The following is a 19,810-nucleotide window of genomic DNA, read 5'->3' as shown; positions in this document are numbered from 1 at the left end:
ACAATTCCTGTTAGAAAATATTTAAAAACTGAATGCTGAGCTGATACTTTTTATTTATTACTTATATTATAGCAAATATTTTTTATGATATCTTTTCATTTAAGTGCCTTGAACAAGCCATCTTTTAATTTTTAGAAATGCAATAAGTTTTTATATAAAAGTATCTTTAAATGTAGAAATGTATACTTGACTTCATCATTCTTTGTAAAAAAGAGAAGGTTTTTGCATATGTTTCATACTGCATTGAGCGGTCATATAAAACTAAGCAATATAAACCATCTGGATTTTGCAATGCACGCAGAATCAATAACTCAATCTAATTAAAAAAAGAAAAAAAAAATACTCAAAAATCAAATAGAATAGAGATTTGACTAAAAATAAGAATACTGACATAAACAAAGTTTTAATAATCTTTTTGGCTCAAAGTCAAACAAAAGTCTTTTGGATTCAGGTAATAGATTTTTTTTTACCTCTTCAGAAGACACAGAATCATCACAAAGCAAAACCTCTTCTGAACTTGGTAAAGATCCATTGCAATGAAGATACATTTCAAGAACTACATATATTACATCATCTAATAAAAAAGTAATTCAGAAAATTAAAACCTTCCATTGTTTTACTTATGTTTACAATCTTAACATTTACATCTTACACTTAACATTTTTTATATCTTTCAGGTAAATATCTTAAAAAATATTTTTCAGGTAAATATTTTTTTAAAGTTATTTACTTCAACTGATGTTGTCTTAATACTTAATTAATGTATTTTAGGAGCCCTGATTAGTAACTTATTAACACATCAAAAATAAAAGAATCACAAACTAAAATTTTACAAAAGTTAAAAAATATATAACCTTGCTCATCTTGCTCCAGAGGGTTCACAAACTATTTTTTGACCCAAATATTGTGGGTCATAAAACTATTATGTTAAATCAAACAAACACTATTATAAAACCAATTAAAACAAGTATTTAAATCAATTTTTTAAGCTTTCTTTCTACTAGAAAAAAAAAATCAAACCAAATTTGAAATTTTTTCACAAGCCAAATTAGAAACAAAGAAATTTGACTGTTTAACTTGTTTTACTTAAAGAAAAGAAACTAAACTGTGATTGCATATCTAAAAACTAAACTGTGCTTGCATATAGTAAGCTTTTAAAAAAGAATGATCCATCTCATTTTTCAATATTTTATGCAATTTAATTTGGCAAAGCATGTCCACTTTGAGCTCTGGGTAAAGAGTGTACACCAAAACCACTGCTTACAAGATACAATTAGGAAATACAATAATCTCCATGTTTGATTCTCTCCTTGGCTTTATTTCTAGAATATACTTCTAAGACTTGTTCACTACTACACTCAAGAGAAGAGAGAGAATTTAATTGCAAAGAGGAAAAGTTAGATTGCACATATTGCTTGTCATTTAATAACGGAATCAATTTTCTAAGGCTTTGATTATTTTTAATTGTATTCATAATGGCAAGATATTGTTTTTAACATTTTTTAGGTGATCAATATTTAATAAGGTGATCAATATTTTGTTTTAATATGTTTAAAATACCTTTCTGCAATACTAAAACTCCTGTGATATTGATCTTTTTTAATTTCTAAAAAAATTTATTTTTTAAATGTTACCTAAAGCAATTTCCTAAAATTTTAAACATTTAATGAAAAGAATTCCATCATAAGTTAAAATAAATAAAATAGATCCTTTGTTATTAATGATATATTTTAACTTATGATGGAATTCTTTTTATTAAATTATTTAATTTTTGCAAATGACCAATAAAAACATAAAAGAACTATGCATTAAAATGATCAGTTAAACTGCCATTTCTCAAGAAATGATGCTGAAAAGTTATTTAAAAAAACAACAAAAAACTAAATAAACAAGTTATTTATTGTTGACTTTAATTGTTAAAAAAACCTTTTTTGATTTTTAAACTTCTTCACCTCCTTCTTCTTCAAACCCTTTTGAATTTATTTTTAAGAGATTTTTCAAAGTGTCATATATTGTAAGAATTTAGTTTTATAATTTTAGCCTGGGTTATAAGCCTGTGAAATAGTATTTGTAACATATTTATTATGTATATATGTGTTTGTTTAGTGAGTTAATAGCTTGATCAAGTCTTACAACCAATAAAATCATTAAAAACAAACATGAAAGTAACTTAAGTGTTTTAATGCTTTTTTCACTTGATGGTGTATGTAGTTATTTACTGACATAGCATTTTATCTGAATTTATTTTTCTAATTCATAATTTTATTTTCAAAAAACCTTTTAAAAAGAGAAAAAATAAGTAATTGAAGGTATGACAAATAGCCTGGGGATTAAGATATTTTATGCTACATTTTAAACTCAATTAAAATAAATCTTTTTTTTCTTTTCTTAAAACATGTATTTAAGTTCAAAATTATTTTTAGTAACCTGATTAAATGTTTTTTTTACTAAAGATTTAAATTACCCTGTGACACAATGAACAAACTAGGTTTGTCCTCATTTGTATACTTTGGCTTAATTCGGTGGGAGTGCTTGAAACCTACCAATACTAAAAAAAAAAAAAAACACAATTTATGCTTACAAAAGTCTTTCACAAGCAAAATATTTTACTTATTAAATCAAATTTATTAGTTTTGCTGCTGAAAAAAGCACTTAGTTTCAATTGAATTAAAAACCTGTATACTCTTCCAAAAATTTTCCCAAGCCAGTGAGTGATGAAAATGCTGTTTCCTCAACTGTACTTTTGTGTTGGGGTGTTTCAAAATCTTTTGAACTTTATGCAAAGTAAGAGTAAAGTATTACTTTAGCATATTTAATTTAGTATATTTAATTTAGCATAGTATATTTTGAATAATTTTTATAAACAAAAGACAAAAGTAATTATTTTGAATAATTCAAAAAATTTGTTTAAAATATTTTTAAAATTGAGATTAAAACTACTAAAGAATTTCTTCTTATTGTGATAAACAGAAATTCTCATCTTATGTAAAATTCTAATATATTTAATATCGATGGTTAACTATCAATTACTCTTACCCTATATAACCAAATTTTATAAACTTCTGCCTTCTTATCTTATTTTTGTGAATCACTAGGGATTGCTAATTAACCATCGATATGACTCTTTAATATAGAATCTAAAAATGAAAAATAAAATAGTATATAGCATATCAACCTACTACTGAACCTGTTCATGTTTTTTACGTGCTTCAATTTCCCATTCATATATTTCATCATTTTGTAAATCTTGTTCATTACACCAAGCAACAGCATTTGCTTTGTTAAATGGAAAACATTTAAGAATTGCAGCCCATGCCAAGCTCTCCATAATATGATATTTTTCTTGCAGTTCATCAACAAACATTTCTATTTCTGCTGATGTGTATTTATCAAAGTTAGATGAACTTTCTGCTGTTTTCCATTCCTGCTTTTTTTTATCATTTTTACCAAATGAATGAGAGTATGTAATTGCCTCATTGATTTCCATTAAGCTTATTTTATTGCTGAAAGATCTCAGTAATGTGTAAAATTGTGTAGGAAGACTTTTCCAATTATTGTTGTCATTTTTTAACAAAAAAAGTTGTTCTAGTAGAAAAAGAGACTGTTTAACAGTAAAATGGTTTATTAATGGACTTCTGTTGCGAATATTGATTAATTCATCTTTCCATTCAGCCAGTTTATTCTCAAAATTTTCACATTCTAATTTTAAATCACTTATTCTTTCATCTTTCTTTGATTCAAATTTGCAACTAAAGTTTCTCTTCCAGTCTTTGAACCTAACATCACCAGCTTCCCAAAGCATCAGGTATGCATGACCTAACCTAGTTATTACTTCAACAACCTAAAAAAAGTTGCATAATTTATATTTCACTTTCATGTTTATGAGACAATAAGTCCTAAATGATTGTTTAGCTGTTTAAACATAAAATTATAAAAAAATTTCTTTTAAAAGAATAACTTTTACTTATTACAATCATTTAAAATTCACTAATGTAATATATGCTGCAACATTTTTATTATGAGAACTTCAGAGAGACTATACACCTAAGAGAAACCCATGTCATACAGAGAACTAACAAAAGTTATGTAGAAAAACTACCTGAATTATGGATTGTCCAAAGTAATGAAACTAAAAAATGTCCTATGTACATGAGTTGCACAGTATGCAATCAAATGTAATGAAAAATAATGAATTTTTACCTTTTAACATTAACAATAATATGTATCATTATCACTCGTTATTTGTTTTTACTCAGCTTAAAGCTTTGGTTTTTAAATTTCTGTATTATTCTTAATTCTTTTTTAGAAAAATTAATAGTAGCCAGTAAAATTAGTAAATAAATTTCTTTGGAAACTTTAAAAATTTGCAATAAAAACAATTTTTCAATAGTTTTACACTTTAATCAAATAGTAATAATTTGATTTAAGCCTAATTATAAGTGACAATATTATATACTTTTACAAGATTCACATTTCTGAAGATTCAGAAAAAAAAGTTTACCAAATGCATTTCTTCAAAACCCATTTGATAAATTTTTTTGTCTATAATTGAATTGCATGGAAGAAATTATGGAAAATGGTAGAAAAAATTTATGTTATTTGTGTTTCTTTGTATTAACAAATGGAACAATTAATGACTATTAAATAAAAAGTTTTCTAAGTTTAATTTTATGTTGGTGCTTCATGACTTTTTGGATTATGAACAAGTATAAATTGAATGTGAAAAGTTAATAGGGGGGAGTTTTATCTATAAAAAAGATGTAGAAATGCTGTGTTTGCTGCAAGAAAATAATATTTAAAATTTGAATAAAAAATATTAATGGCTAACAAATCTTTATCACAAAATGCATATTAAAAAAGGCACCATATCAAAAAAATGTTACTTTACAAGAAAAATGTAAAATTTTTGAAAAATATTTCACTCTTTGGTACTTTACAGAACATTTCATTTAAAATATGAAAATTACATAGAAGTTAATTCTTTTTTTTTTTTTAGAAAACATGGGGAAAACATCCATTTCAGAAAAACAACAAAAACTCATTTGTATTTTTAAATATGATGTCCTTTGGTAATATCTTATTAAGAATTGGACATGGAATACTTTGAAAACCAGACTTGAGCTTAAAAAAATTCTTTTTGGTTAAGTTGAATACTATAATGTTTCAATCATTCTTGTAGAGCAACTTTTATTTTTAGTTTCTGTTTGCTTAAAGCAAAACAACTTTGCATTTCATCCAATAAAGCTGTAATCATTCTAAACTATTGAAAATCAGATTTTGAATCTTTAAAGAAGATTAGACACAAATAATAGTTACTAAGGTAGCTCATCATATTAGGAGAATAAATATCAAAATAGATTGGTGTATAGTTTAATCCAAATCAACACAACTTTAAGAAAAAAACGAAAGAAGAACAAAATAATCAAAAGAAAACTCTAACCTCAACAAAGTAATCTTTTTCTTCCTGTTTTTCAGAAGATGTTTTGCTACTGATACTGCTACCAAGTAACATCAGACGATTTTGCAAGTCTCTTACTTCTTCATAAGAATACTCTTTAATTAGGTCTTTATGAACAACTTTTAACTTAATTACATCTGCTAAAGTGGTTTGGACTAAGTAATCATTTATTTTGGATTCATTTCCTATAACAAAAACTCCATATCGATTTGCTGCTTGAGCTTCCATTATAGATTTGGAAGTCACAGATCCTTGTGATTTTTTTGCATTTTTAAACCATAAAAGATTATGATTAGAATCAATCTGAAAAAAAAATCAAACAAACTCCTTACAAAAAGGTTTCTTGAGAGAAGTTTATAGCAAATATTAAAAGAAATCTAATAGATTGACAAAACAAATGTAAACACACCTCAACCCTAGAAAACATTAAAAATTACTTAATTGGTGTAAAAGATAATGAATAGATTTTAAACGACCATAAAACCATAAACAACCAAAACAACCATAGTGAGGCAGGAAAAAAAAAATCTATTTGGCTTTACATAAATGAGATAGTAGTACTGCTGAATAACCTGTCTAAAAGGTTTTTTCCCCTTCATTTATAATTCACACAGACCACCACCATACTTTTTTTCACTTTTTTTTTAAGTAATAGGTGTAACTAACTTTTGGTATTTTTGTAGCGTTGATAATATTTTTGATTCTTGTCAAAGTTTTTATTTTTACTACTTTATAATCACAAGATATGCAGATCACCCGATTAGCAGCTATAAAACAACAAACACTTTATTGGTTGCATTATACATTCAAGACAAGATATTTTAAAATGAGATAACTACTTTTAAATCTAAAATTTCAGAGATTCAAATTATTTTAGCGACTTAAAAAATTTTCACTCTATAACTGAGGACTTTAAATGCAAATCCATAAGCCATTTTTAATAAAGTATGCCTGAAATTTGGAAGAGCTATAGTTATATCCTAGTTACAGCAACTACAACATTACTCAAAATTGCTAAGCACACAGTTTCAATAATAGTGTGATCCATGATATCAGTAAATGGGTATATACAACCAGAGTATATATATATATATATATATATATATATATATATATATATATATAGTGGTGTAAAAAGTATTCAAACTTTTCATATTTATTTCATTTTTTTAACTTTCACAGCAATTTTACTTTAGGATTTTATTAATGTTCAAGAGTAATCTATTTATCTTGATTTGTAAAAAAATTATTTGTAATAAAAAAAATATATATTATTAAGCCATTTCTTTTCTAATAGCATCATGGTATCTAAACTACAGGAAAGTTTTCTACCAGAAAACATTTTAGAAATAGTGTTTATTTTACAACCAGAAAAACTACAGACATTTTGCTTGTTAGACAAACATCTTATTTACTCAGTGTTACTGAGCTTCCACCAAAAAAAAAAGAGACTGGGTTTATTTTTTCCATTTTAAGAATGTTGATAAGCAATCTATTTGGAATGCAAGATATTCAATTGCAAAGAAAATTATGATAGTATGGGCAAAAGCAAGATTAGAAGATCTCTTCAATTTTGCTCATGCAAATGTTTTTAAATCTTAACAAGAGAAAGAGGCATTAAGAAGAAAAGAAACCTTAAAAAAAAGAAAATGAAACAAAAGTAAATAAGACAAAGTTATGACAAATTTATGCCCGCATCCCCATCAAAGAGTGAAAGGCAGAACTCCACTAGTGAAAATTAAATTAATGATGTGGTTGCTGAAGAGTAGACTCCAGTGTATTCATATCCAAAGCATGTCAGACATCCCAGACTGAATACAATAAATGACAAATTGGTTGTGAGCCTTGATATGGCCAAATTTAGTGACCTTAATGAAGCCTCTAGTATTGATACCAGCCATTTAAGGGGTGGGTTATAATCTTTTAAATTATAATCTAGTTATATATCAACTCAGCTATATTCCATCAAGAGCAAATGAAGAGCTAAGAGTTTCCCAAATTTAGTATCTAGAGAAGGTGTTCACCAACTTTTAGGTATTCCCAAGCTATCATCAGGCACAGTAGAAGCAATTGCTACAACTGTACAAAATTATTTGTTAAAGTAGGGAACAAAAAAAATGCACAAATTTTTTATACAACAGTATCAAATAATTCTTCTGGCAATCTAACAACCAACACCAGTTGCACTGTCCCTTCAGGAAACTTTATCAAACATATCAAACATTTCAAATTTGCCAAAAAGATATCCATTTGGTCCTTCACTGCTCTTTTTCTGCTTCATAAACAATTCATATGCTGCATAAGCATGCAAAAAAAGCCAGCAACAGCATATTTTTGATTCCACACAATCTAGTCAGACACAAAGACAGGAGATAAAAGTTTAGAGATATTTGCACTTTTGCTATTCAAATTTATGTGAAGGCTTGGTTTTTAACACCCTATGCATCTCCTTCATCAAAAAATGCTCTTTAACCTTTGAAGGATATTGACAATTACAAAAGAAGCATGCTGCAATCTCTGCATTTGCTCTAAAGAAACTTCTTGGCCATTTTTGGTATCTGTTAAAAGAATTAGTTGCGTTTGCTTTTTGATAATGAGATCACAGTTTAAACCAAGGCATTTGGCACCCCTGGAGAACATCCATTGAAGTAATTGTTGGTGCAAAACTGATTCAAAACAAACAACTTGAGAATATTGTTTCACAGATTACACATTTTTTAAAACTACTAGATTTTCATCAGTTTTTATGTAGACTTGTATAATTTATCTTTGTCCCATGTTAAAACATGGGACAAAAATGAATTACACAAGTCTACAAAAACAAGTGAAATGTATATAAAGATAGTATATAACATAGCTGAGCATGGTGTTGCCCTAATGGACAAGTTTTAAACATCTTACAAATGATAAAGATACTGATAGTGATATCTTAACAGAAAGAAATTAACACTTATTTAAAGCCATATAAAAACAGTTATTTTGGAAATTTGAATTATATCCTCAGCAGTATGAGTATATTTGCCAAACTCTCAGTCAAACTTCTTACTCAGACAAACAAACAAAACCAAAAATTTGTTGGTGTTGATGTTGGTATTTCATTATAACATTAAAAATTATTATTATTCTTTTTAATGTAAAACCTAATTGACTTTTGTATTTTTAGCTTGTTAGAAAATGGAACTGTCATTAAAAGAAGTGCAAAGAGCCATAAAGGTAAAGTTGAACTTTTGCTTCATGATTGATTGAAAAGTCAAGAAGATTGAAAAGATTAAAGAGTGACTGACTACATGTTTTTTTAAAAAAACTATGACTACAATTTTTTAATTAACAAACGTTTTAAAAATGGTCTATGTTAACAGACACCAATTATTTTTCTCAAAAAGCAAAATGGGAAAAGTACATAAATGTTATTAGAGAGATTTGACAGGCATTCAGTTTTTTTAAAATTTAATTTAATTTAAAAAAAAAAAGAAAGTTATAAATGTAATTGAGTTGCTTAAAATATTGTTATAATGTATTTGGAGTTTCAAAAAAGATACCAATAATCTCAATTAAATTCAGAAAAACTTTGTATTTACCTCTATACAATTGAGTTGAGACATTAAAACTATATTTAAATAATGGGTCTTGATTTAAGTGTATCTCTTTGTTTACAATTTGTTTTTGGTTTATTAGGCATGTCAGACTTTTTTCTTAAATCAAAATCAAAAAGTTTGATTTAAATTCTAATTTAATAGAAACTATTAGAAAATTTGAGATCACTGATCAATCTACTGGCATTAATACTTGACAAACACTGTTTCAACAATAAAAAAAACTGCTTATACCAGATCAATACACATTTTAACAACACAATTTTTCCTTGGGTTAGTTGTTTATTTTATGTAAGATTAGTTTTATAATTAGGCTTTTAAACAGCAGAGTCTTCTTAGATTTAAGCTGACTCTGCTTTTGATTACCATAAGAGTGACTTTAGTCATTTCAAATTAACTTTTAATACAAATGAATTTTAAACAATTTAAAAGCAAAAAAAAAAATAGTTACAGATATTTATACCATTTTCTTTATGATCTCTGGATCATTTTTTATCAAAGTTCTAGTTTTCTTGCAAGCCTCTAAAAGTTGTACAAAACTTGAATTGCTTTTTAATTCAAAAATAAATGGAGTAAGTGCAACACAAGATGCTTCAAAACATTTCACACGATCCACTTCATAATCTGTTTCACCAGCTGCAATTGACATCATATCAACAAAAACCTTGACTTCTTTAGGATCTGTTGCAAAAAAGTATAACTAATTATTTCATGTTACAATAATCAAATTTTAAAGCAAATTGTTCAAATTTCATTAAATATATGTATGTATGTATGTATGTATGTATGTATGTATGTATGTATGTATGTATGTATGTATGTATGTATGTATGTATGTATGTATGTATGTATGTATGTATGTATGTATGTATGTATGTATGTATGTATGTATGTATATTGATTATTACTTTTAACATGGACATTTGATTGTGAGAAGATCTTATGTTTAACAAATGTTAATTAGAAATTTTTTTTTAACTCTAAAGGCTAATTTTATAATGCTAAATAAAATTACAGTTATGAAGTTGTGTAATTAGTTCTGAAATTTGCAAAATTTTGGTTTATTAAATTTCAAATTTAATAAAGCTGTACACTTTTTCAAAATATACCATAAAAAGTATTTTCCATTTTATGCAGCAACAATTTAACTGGTTTCACACAAAAAAATTGATTTGCTTTGAGGCAGTACTAAACATAAAGTTTCAAGATTTCAAATCTGCTTGTTTTACTGATACAAAAAGAAACATAAAAAATACTTTTTATTATTTGCATATTATGCTGCAAAATCTTTAACGAGTACATTTTCATCAAATTTTTACATGCTAAACATGATTAAAGTGTTTAGGTACATTTTAAATATATTAGAATTGGTTGCTAAAACAGTTATAGGCTCTATGAGAATTATTGAATCTAAAATACATTTTATATGTTTTAGGGCTATTGATGATATGAATGTGTATAAATATACAGATGAATTAATTAGATAATCATAGGCTTTGTTAAAACATTATTCTGACCTTTCAAACTTTCTTTTAGCCAGCTAACAAGTTGCGAACACATAGAAACAGCTTTGACTATCTCAAAAATTTCAGGTGAAAAATCTTCAAAGTATTTTTTAAAGTCATTAAAATTTGCAGAAGTTTTTTCCAGGTTTTCTGATTCTTTAAATAGTTTCTATATACAAAACAATTGCAATTAATTATGAGCTTAAATATAAAATTGCATACTAATAAACTAATATGTTTAGAAAGTATAAAGATAAGTTTCAGAAGAGTAATAAAATTTAAGTTGACAATGTTCAGTTAAAAAACAAACATACCAATATGGCTTCTACACATTCAAAGTCTCCAGTAAGATTAAGTTGATTCTTCAACTCCATGACTTTTCGAGCAATGAAATAGTTATGTACTATTAGTGCATAGTTTACTTTCTGTATGCAGCTCTCTAAATTATTGTCATTGTCAAAAGTTGTGTTTAAAAATTGGAATAAAAGTTTTAACTCTTGATTAATGCACTGCTGATCTCTACCATCAGAAAAAATGATTTCAGCTTTCCGTAGATTAATTTTACCAACCAAGATATCTTCAAGAGTCAACTTTAATTTTAGTATTGTAGGTAATATAATTGATTTAATTAAGTCAATATCATTTAAAGGTAAGCGCAAGCTTTTCAGATACTGACTTTTTAAAGTTGATTCCAGCTCCTTCAGAAATATAACGCTATTCACTATATTGAAGTCCATCATCCTAGAAGCATAATTAAACCAATGGCTTGATATTTTAAAAAATTCGCATGCTTCTGATAAGTACTTTTGATCTTGTTTAGAATGATTGGTTGGTGCAAATAAAAACCTATCATTACCATCAGTCTGATCATTTTCTTTAGATTCTTTAACAGAGATTTCTACAGTGTACATTTCATTATCATCAATTGTTCCAACCTTCAAATCTTCTAATAAATACCTTTCATAATTAAAAGATAAAGATGGGAGAGTAATATAAAATCTGCTGAATTCTGAATCTGTTACTAAGAATGGCTGAAGTTTTCTGCAATCTGTTTGATTCAATGGTAGATTATAAACCTTCCCCCCAAAAATTTCCTTCAAGCAAGTGTTTGAAAAATCTTTATTAACTATTTCTTCTATCATAGTTATCTCAACTATATAAAAAAAAAAAAAAAAGCTGATTGAGAAATTTAAACATTGTTTGATACATTTAAAAACGTCTAGTAAGTTTAAAATATTTTTAGTTTAAAAATATTAAGAGTCTTAACTTTAAATACCTGTTTCTGAAAATAATTGCCTGCAAATCTTTATAGTAAAGCTAGCAACCTTTTGAACTCTTTTGAACAAGTGTGCTTGTTTCACTCTTACAATAAAAGAGTCTTCAAAATTACCATTACAACTTAATGCTGCCTCAAAAAATGATTGGTTTTCTAACATACTGAAGAACTTTTTAAGAGAAATTTCGCCATTTATAATGGTTTCAGAAATATACCTGAGCGTTGATAATATTTTTTCCATTGTTGTATCTTTACTAGGATTGTTGATTATTTCTAAAAAATTTTTCAAAAACAACTCTAAACTAAAAACAAAATAATTCATATTTACAAAAATACTAATCAGAAAATAGTGCAAAAAGCAATAAACTGAATCAAAAGAAAATGCACCAAAATATTTGCAACTTATTGCTCAAGAAAAGATTGAAAGCAACACATTTTATTTTTTTAAAGCACCTTCACCTTACACCTTAGAACACACCTTACACCTTAGAACACACCTTACACCTTAGAAACACCTTAAACTGAGCCATGCCTTTATTTAAATCTTTGATTTCAAGCAAATTAAATTACTGTCATTCAAACATAAAAAGTTCTGCTGTGGATATTTTGAACTCTGTTTATTTTCGGATTGTTAAGACAAAAGTTGGTGAAAAGTTAATTATCAGCAAAATGACTTTTCTGATTTGACAACTCACTATCTGATTTTTCTTTTTTAACTTTGAAAATAAAACTATGTAATGGAATGTAGATGAGTACACTAAATAAACTGTGTAATATTTATGCACCTATAAGTTTAAGAAGTTAAATTGTGCATATAAATTTAAATCAGAATAAACTTTACCCTTAATTTTTAAAACTGTACTTAAAGGTTTCCAGGTTAGGCAGAATTTCATTTGTTCTTCCTCATTTTTTAGACTTTCGTACTTGATTTTCATAACCTGTACTAGCGACTTTACCCAATAACTTGATGAAGTATGAGACATTGACTGCTGACAATTTATAGTGAATTCCGTCTTATAAAAAAAATTCAAAAAACTAAGTTACAACTCTTAAACTAAAAAATGCACAAACCATCAACTCTTAATTTAAAAAATGTACAATGGCTTTATCTGTGCACAAAAAAATTACACAAAATATGCAGACAAAAAACAAACTTTATGCAAACTTTATACCCAGACTTTATGCAAAATAATTTCAAGCTGTATTTTTAAAATTAAAGAAGACAGATTCATACCAGTTTTAAGCCACATTTTTTCTGATGTATCCTGTTGTGTCCAAGTTGTTTTGTTTTATTTAGTTTGTCTCAAAAATTTTTTCAAAAATTGTTTTTAACTATGCAATGAAACTTAAACTGCTTATTTCTACTTGTAAAAAAACCAAATGTTTATGAAACTCTGTTCACTTTTTATTGAATAATATGACCAATCTTGTTCATCATTGAGAAAGCATTTTAAAATAAATACATTTTCCATAAAGAAAATATACATGAAGCAATAAATTTGAAATATTTTAAATGAAATCTCACTTTGCTTTTCAGATTATCTTAAATTTGCATAAAGCTGACACTTAATTGCATTAATTCAAAATTTTATATAAAAATAGCTTTTGTGAGTTTTTATAAGTAAATTGAAACTCAAGCACCTTCAAAATTATCTTTAGATTTTAAACTAAATTGAATAACTTCTCAAAAAGAAAACTTATAAAAACTTATATTTCTTAAATTACATAAAAGTAAAAAGGCAAATAATGGTTTTAAAATTTGTCACAGAATGAATTATTTTAAGAGCTCAGATTTTTCTTATCTGATTCAAGGAACCAATTTTTATTACTGTTAAACTCAGCAATTTTGCTTTTATTTATTTTCATATAAATAATGAATGATAATATTGAATATAATAAATTTAAATATACCATAAAATATTGCTCAACTAATGAAGAAACAATGTCATGAAAAACTAATTTAACTTCTTCTTCATAAGATACCATGTCAACATCACAATAAACTTTTAACAATAGTTCTGTGTCCATTTGTTGCTTTAAAAAAAAAATGCTAGTTAATAAGTGAAAACTCTGTTAAACAAATGTAAAAATTACCACAACAGCATGTAAAGAAAAACTGCATTTCTCAATCAAAAGAATTACTAAGTTATCATAACAATATAACATTAGTGATCACAGTTTAAAAAGCAAATAACTAAAAAAGATGCCAGTATTTGGTTTGCTAAAATATTCAGCATTTTGAATTTTTCAAAAATATTACATTCCCAGTACTTGAAAAACTGTCTTTTGAAGTCAGAAATGTCTGATATCAAATGAAAGGGCAAAAATTCTGTAGATTCCATTAATTAACTATTGCAAGTATTTGATTAATTTTTGAAACACTCATTTACATCTCATATTTACAAAACTTAAAAAAACTCTAAAAAAAAAATAGAGTTGTAACATTTTACAACAATTTGGCTGTAAACTAAGAAACAATAATATCAAGTTTTTTTCAGAAAAGCTTACCCAGAAATCTTTTGCACAGGTAGTTTTATGCAAAATTTATACCAACAAAAATTTGAAAATAACTTTAATAAGAACAAAAATTTCAAAACTAACTCAACATTATTATTATTTATTTATTTACTTTTTTGCATAAAACTGTATTAGCAGTTAGAAGCTCTGTAAACAGTTCTAAGGAAAAAAAGCTGTAAACAGTTCTAAGGATCTCCAGAAAGTTTAAAACTTTTTTATCATTTACAGATTGGATTGAAAATTTTTTTAGATAGTGCTACTATATATATGCAGTGCTGGGTGAAGCTACTTAACACATTAACTGCTGCATGTACAGCCGGCAGCCAACAACAACATTTTGATATGCTGCCACATGTTTTACTACGGTATGTGCCACACGCCGATGCATTTGTTTGTTTACAAATGCACATGCACGGTTCAAATGTACTAGTCAAGGCTAGATGCTAAGCTAGGATGTAAAGAAACAGCAAAATTGGCCAAATGTGTTACCACTTATTGTAATACATGTCCTGATAAGCCTTTTTATTTGTATTGTAAGCTTTCCTAGCCATTTTTGAATTTTTTTAGATCTAGATGTTTAGAGATAGTTCTTTATTAATCTTTGAATAAATAACGTTTAAAAAATAATGAAAATTTCATTTGTATTACATATATCTTCCTCACTGTGGGGCTGAATCAAAAATACACAAGTTTTTACATATGCTAAATAGTTTATATAGATTACATTTTCCATCGGAAACAAACAGCTGGCGTACAATTTAGTTTCAAACCTTCAAATTCAAATATTCACTACCATGTCATGCAGCACCTACACAATACGTATAATTGTACACCAGCTGTTCAAACATTGCTAAATCCATTCACTTAAAAATACCAGGCCACAGTTAACATGTTAAACAGATATTTCTTACTACTTATTGTTAATTAGTAGGAGTGATTAACTAGTGTGATTACACAGTGTGATTAGACAATGTGATTAAATTATATTTTTACTTTCAACACAAATTAATACATATATTACCTATTATACTTTTTTTAATAATAATTTATTTAAAGTTTGATTACAAAAATGTTAAAGAATTGATTAAAAAAGCATGAAAAAACCTAAAATTCAAAAATAATACTCTGCCCTTTACTGAAATTGAGTCCTTTAGCCCCAGATAAACCAGCAGATATAAGATGGTTTGTGGGCTTCCCATACTTGAACAAATATTTGAAGTCTGTTAGCTTACTTGTTAATATCAGTTTATTTCTTATCTAAGTTTTCTTAAGCTGAACTAAAAGCTAAGACAATTATTTTAATTTAAAAAGCAGCTTCACTTTTAAATTTCTTATTAGACTGATTTGCCTTAAACTTACTGCTTTTAAAGGACAATATAGTAAATCAAGAGCTCATGAGATATACTAAAGACTGGAGCAGTTCATACAGTCACAACTTCATCTTCCCATATTGTGTGGGACCATGTATTTCAAAACCAAGTACAATAAATAAGTAGATACTACATTGAAAAGTAATCATAAAAGCATTGGGTTTTTCCCTCTGCATATTATGTTACCAAAAAACATGAAGCATGATGATTTAAAGAAAACTATTTGTAAAATAAAAAAGACCATTAAAAAATTGAATTGTTATGCTGTTTCTCATTGCACCATGTCTTTTAAAGTACTGATAAATTCTTTAATTAAACTGGAAATTAATATTTAAACTTAAAAAATCTCATTAACAAATCTACCAGATTACATGTTCTCGTCTGTGTAAATATGATTTACACAGAAAAAATCAAAACAATCTTAGAACATGATTAAATACAATTTTCATTATTTTGAGAGTAATTAACCATAATTTGAAATTTTTTTTATAAATAATAAAATAATTTTTCAAACAAAAGAAATATGACTTACAGTTTTTATAGTAAGAATATCAACTACACAGTCTTTGAGCTCTTTTACTGAATTAATTTCAAAGTTAAGCAAATCATTTAGGATCTATAACAAAATACAAAACAAAATATATTAAAATACAAAAAATACAAAATAAAATTATACGAAATTAATTTACATTAAGTTTATAAATAAAATTATATGAAGTTACATTAAAATACTAAAAATAGAGAATAAATATTACAATAAATTATAAGATTACTAATGACGAAGACTTAACATGCAATAACAAATAAAATTAATAATTATAACAATAGTTAAGGTGTCATTAACAAGTCAGTTTAACAAAATACACATACTACTTGAAAAAAAACCCTGCAAACGCATGTTATTATTGCATGTTTATGCAGGTAATATTTATATATAGTTATTTTACTTAAATACAATTACAATTTATTTACCTAATAAAACTTTACTAAATTTTAGTTCTTTATTGATATACTCTTGTGTTTCTTTAACTTGTATATTTGTATTTTAATTCATTTTCTTGCAGAAACTTGTATCCATGTTTCAAATTTTTATCAAAAAATTTGGCATCATAAAGTATCATCTTAAATCTTTTTTATTTTGAATAAATTTGTAATTGAAAGTTTAGCTCTATTATGAGTTTTAAATTATAAAAAATAACTTTTCACAAAAATGAGACAACTTAAAAAAAATTAAATGATAAAATCTATTTTAGATAACTATTTTATATATATATTTCAAAAATCAAATAAAACCTTAAGCTGAGAAACTAAGCTGCTAAAATCATGCCATTTACAATCCAGCTCACAGAACCCTTTTTTTAGCAATAACTTTATTTTTTGCAACTTCAATAGAATTTCTTCATCATCAAGTTTGGAATTGGAACTACAAAGTTCATTAATCACAGCAAACACTTTTGAAAAAAATGCACAAGAATCATCCGTAATCGGAATTATATTCAAGGATACCAATAACATGTCAAATAATGAATCAGCTAACTGCTGCCTAAAATAAATATAGATAAAAAACCTGTCATGTCTGAAAATAAATTTGGATATTTATCTTATGGAATATTACTACAGCTTTTTATTATGTAACACGGAGCTTCTATATTAAGTTGATTTGAATCATGGTTAATGGCTCACTTAAGCTAACAGTGTTTAGTTGCATGAAGGTCATTCAATCTTCATGTAAAATTTTCTATGGTAGCTAAAAACCTTTTGACAAAATAAGAATGTTTTGATAAAGGAGATATTTACTTTCATGTATTTCACAATCCAAAAGAGTTGATTCAGTCACCTAAAGCTTAACTTTAATCAGAGCAGATATTATTTTCATCAATACATTTTTACATGCATACTTAAATGCATGTATAAACAGCTATAGCGTTAATATATATAGTCTTATGGCAAAAGCTTTTTCATGCAGCAATAATCTACATTATCTACAATCTTTTTTATTCTCATCATTTTTTTTTGAGTCTTTTAATGTGGCAGAAATATCTCTCTTGTCAGTTTAGTTAAAATTATTTTGCAGCTTTTTTGCCTAAAAGTTTCCAAAAATTAAATTCCTTCTGCAGATGAAATTTAATAAGCAAATGAAACTAAATTGTCAAATAAAAGTTTATTGTCTGATAAAAAAGTTAATTGTAAAGCATGCCCATTTGATATTAATGAGCTGCTTTGTTAACAAAAAATTTTTGATGGTAGTTTTTCATCAAAACTAAATTTTAAAAAGATGAATCTTTCTTTTTGATGAATAATTCTATATGATTAATAGATAAATACAAATATAAATATATACTAAATATACTATAAAGATAAATATAGTATCTCTAAATATACTAAAACATACTATAGTATACTATAATATACTAAAAACTGTCTGGAATGATAATTACTCATGATATTTTTGAAATATTTTGAGAACCACTTATTTGATTTGGATCTTTTTTTTTTTTAAGTTGTTTTAAAGTAAATTCATCTTCCTTTCAAACAACATATCAGTAGTTTTTAAAAAGTTGTAAACAAAAAAAATGTATTCTCAAGAAGAACTGAGAATTTTTATTTTGAATGAGTCATCTAAAAAGTGTAATGTTCCAATTTATTTACTAACATAAAAGTATAAACTTCAAAGGAAAACTATCAGTCATATTATCAAGTTGTGGAGTAAAAGGTTTTGGATTGAAAAGATAGTTGAGAAAACAAGAAAAAGGTCTTTAAGGTTTAAAACTTGACCAATAAGTGATCAGGGGGATTGACGCAAATCCAGAGTACTCCATTTGGAATATAGAAAAAATTAGTGTTCCAATTTTGACAATTTAAAAAGTCAAAAAGAGATATGACAGCAAGACATACAGAGAGATGAAATTCCTTGGAAGGTCTCAACAGAAATTCAGCAAAGGCCAAATGCACAGTTAAAAACTGCTACAAGAAAAGCTTCAAGGAAATCAAAACTGAATTTTAATGGATGGGAAAACCTACTGCAAACTTGACTGTTTGACACTTCTAAGCCAGCAATTTAATATAATTCCTTAAGGAACAAAGCCTGATGTTTCGCTGAAAGCAATTTAAACTAAAAAATTTGCCAAGAAAGTTATGGTTTGGCAAAGCATCTGTTTGTATGGTTTCAAGACATGGAGACATGAACTCCAAAGTTTACATAAAAGAATGTTTAAAATAGCAACTTATGCCTATGATCCAAAAGTATGATGATCTGCTTTAATCTTGTATCTTGTTATTACTCAAGAAGTGCAATCAAATGGTATCAACAAAAGGACATCAATTTTGTCCCAAAAAAACATGAATCCAGCAAATGTGCCATAACTTTATTCAGTGGAAAAAATATTTTGCAAATATGAAATCCAAGCTGTATAAGAAGGCCAAAATTGAAGAGACATCAATCAGTTCCACCATTATTGGGATCACAAAATTTTTGAAAACTGTTGACCAAAAGCTCATGCAAGGTGTCCACACAAAATGGAGAAAATATTGTGATCTACTCAAAGATAAAGTTTTCTTAAAGCTTTACTAAATATGGAGAAAAAAATATCAAAACTGATTAAGTGGTTCTTGAAATATTTCAACAATCCCAAGAGTTGTTATCATTATGGAAATCATCAACATAGAATCTCATTTTGGATTTTGTTGATTTTGTCAGAGCTTAATGACACAACATACCTTTCTTGGTGACTTCAAAAACAAAATTAAATCTTATAACTAAATTTATATTAATGTTTTTTTACAATTTACCTGTGGTATTCATCCAATTGGTAATTGGTAAGTACAGTACTCAAGAAATTATGATACCAAAGTAACTACAAAAAAAAACCAACTGAAATTAAAAACCAAACTCAAATTAAAACCAACTGAAATTTAAAAATTATTTTAAATTTAAAAAACTACCTTAAATCTAAAAACCAACTAAAATTTAGAAACCAACTGAAATTTAAAAACCCAACTCAAATGAAAACCAATTTAAACTTAAAAAATAAAAATTGCAACTAAAAGTCTTTCAATAAAATTAACTGTTTTACATTAAAACTTTTTTAAAA

The 19,810-nt window shown here is 26.3% G+C and overlaps 1 protein-coding gene across 2 annotated transcripts in view; it reads right to left on the bottom strand.

Annotated features, from left to right (window-relative positions):
• The window catches only part of LOC145192791 (E3 ubiquitin-protein ligase rnf213-alpha-like), an 88,675-nt gene that overhangs the window by 33,840 nt on the left and 35,025 nt on the right, over window positions 1-19,810 (bottom strand). For both annotated transcript variants that reach the window (XM_090072646.1, XM_090072647.1), the window contains exons 10-24: window positions 19,509-19,573; window positions 17,013-17,262; window positions 16,252-16,335; window positions 13,744-13,866; window positions 12,674-12,845; window positions 11,833-12,105; window positions 10,871-11,709; window positions 10,569-10,725; window positions 9,515-9,732; window positions 5,441-5,761; window positions 3,180-3,841; window positions 2,676-2,773; window positions 2,465-2,548; window positions 471-574; window positions 187-316 (exon numbers count right to left, since the gene is read on the bottom strand). In XM_090072646.1, coding sequence (XP_089928772.1) covers window positions 187-316; window positions 471-574; window positions 2,465-2,548; window positions 2,676-2,773; window positions 3,180-3,841; window positions 5,441-5,761; window positions 9,515-9,732; window positions 10,569-10,725; window positions 10,871-11,709; window positions 11,833-12,105; window positions 12,674-12,845; window positions 13,744-13,866; window positions 16,252-16,335; window positions 17,013-17,262; window positions 19,509-19,573 — 3,580 coding nt within the window. The remainder of the gene's footprint in view (window positions 1-186; window positions 317-470; window positions 575-2,464; window positions 2,549-2,675; window positions 2,774-3,179; window positions 3,842-5,440; window positions 5,762-9,514; window positions 9,733-10,568; window positions 10,726-10,870; window positions 11,710-11,832; window positions 12,106-12,673; window positions 12,846-13,743; window positions 13,867-16,251; window positions 16,336-17,012; window positions 17,263-19,508; window positions 19,574-19,810) is intronic.

The sequence above is a fragment of the Hydra viridissima genome, unplaced genomic scaffold (genome assembly GCF_058129835.1).
Source record: "Hydra viridissima isolate aposymbiotic clone 2 unplaced genomic scaffold, HvirCarnegie_v1 scaffold_15, whole genome shotgun sequence".
Classification (NCBI taxonomy): Eukaryota; Metazoa; Cnidaria; class Hydrozoa; order Anthoathecata; family Hydridae; genus Hydra; species Hydra viridissima.
Note: the sequence above shows the minus strand (reverse complement) of the source record. Positions and strands in the feature narration are given on the sequence as shown.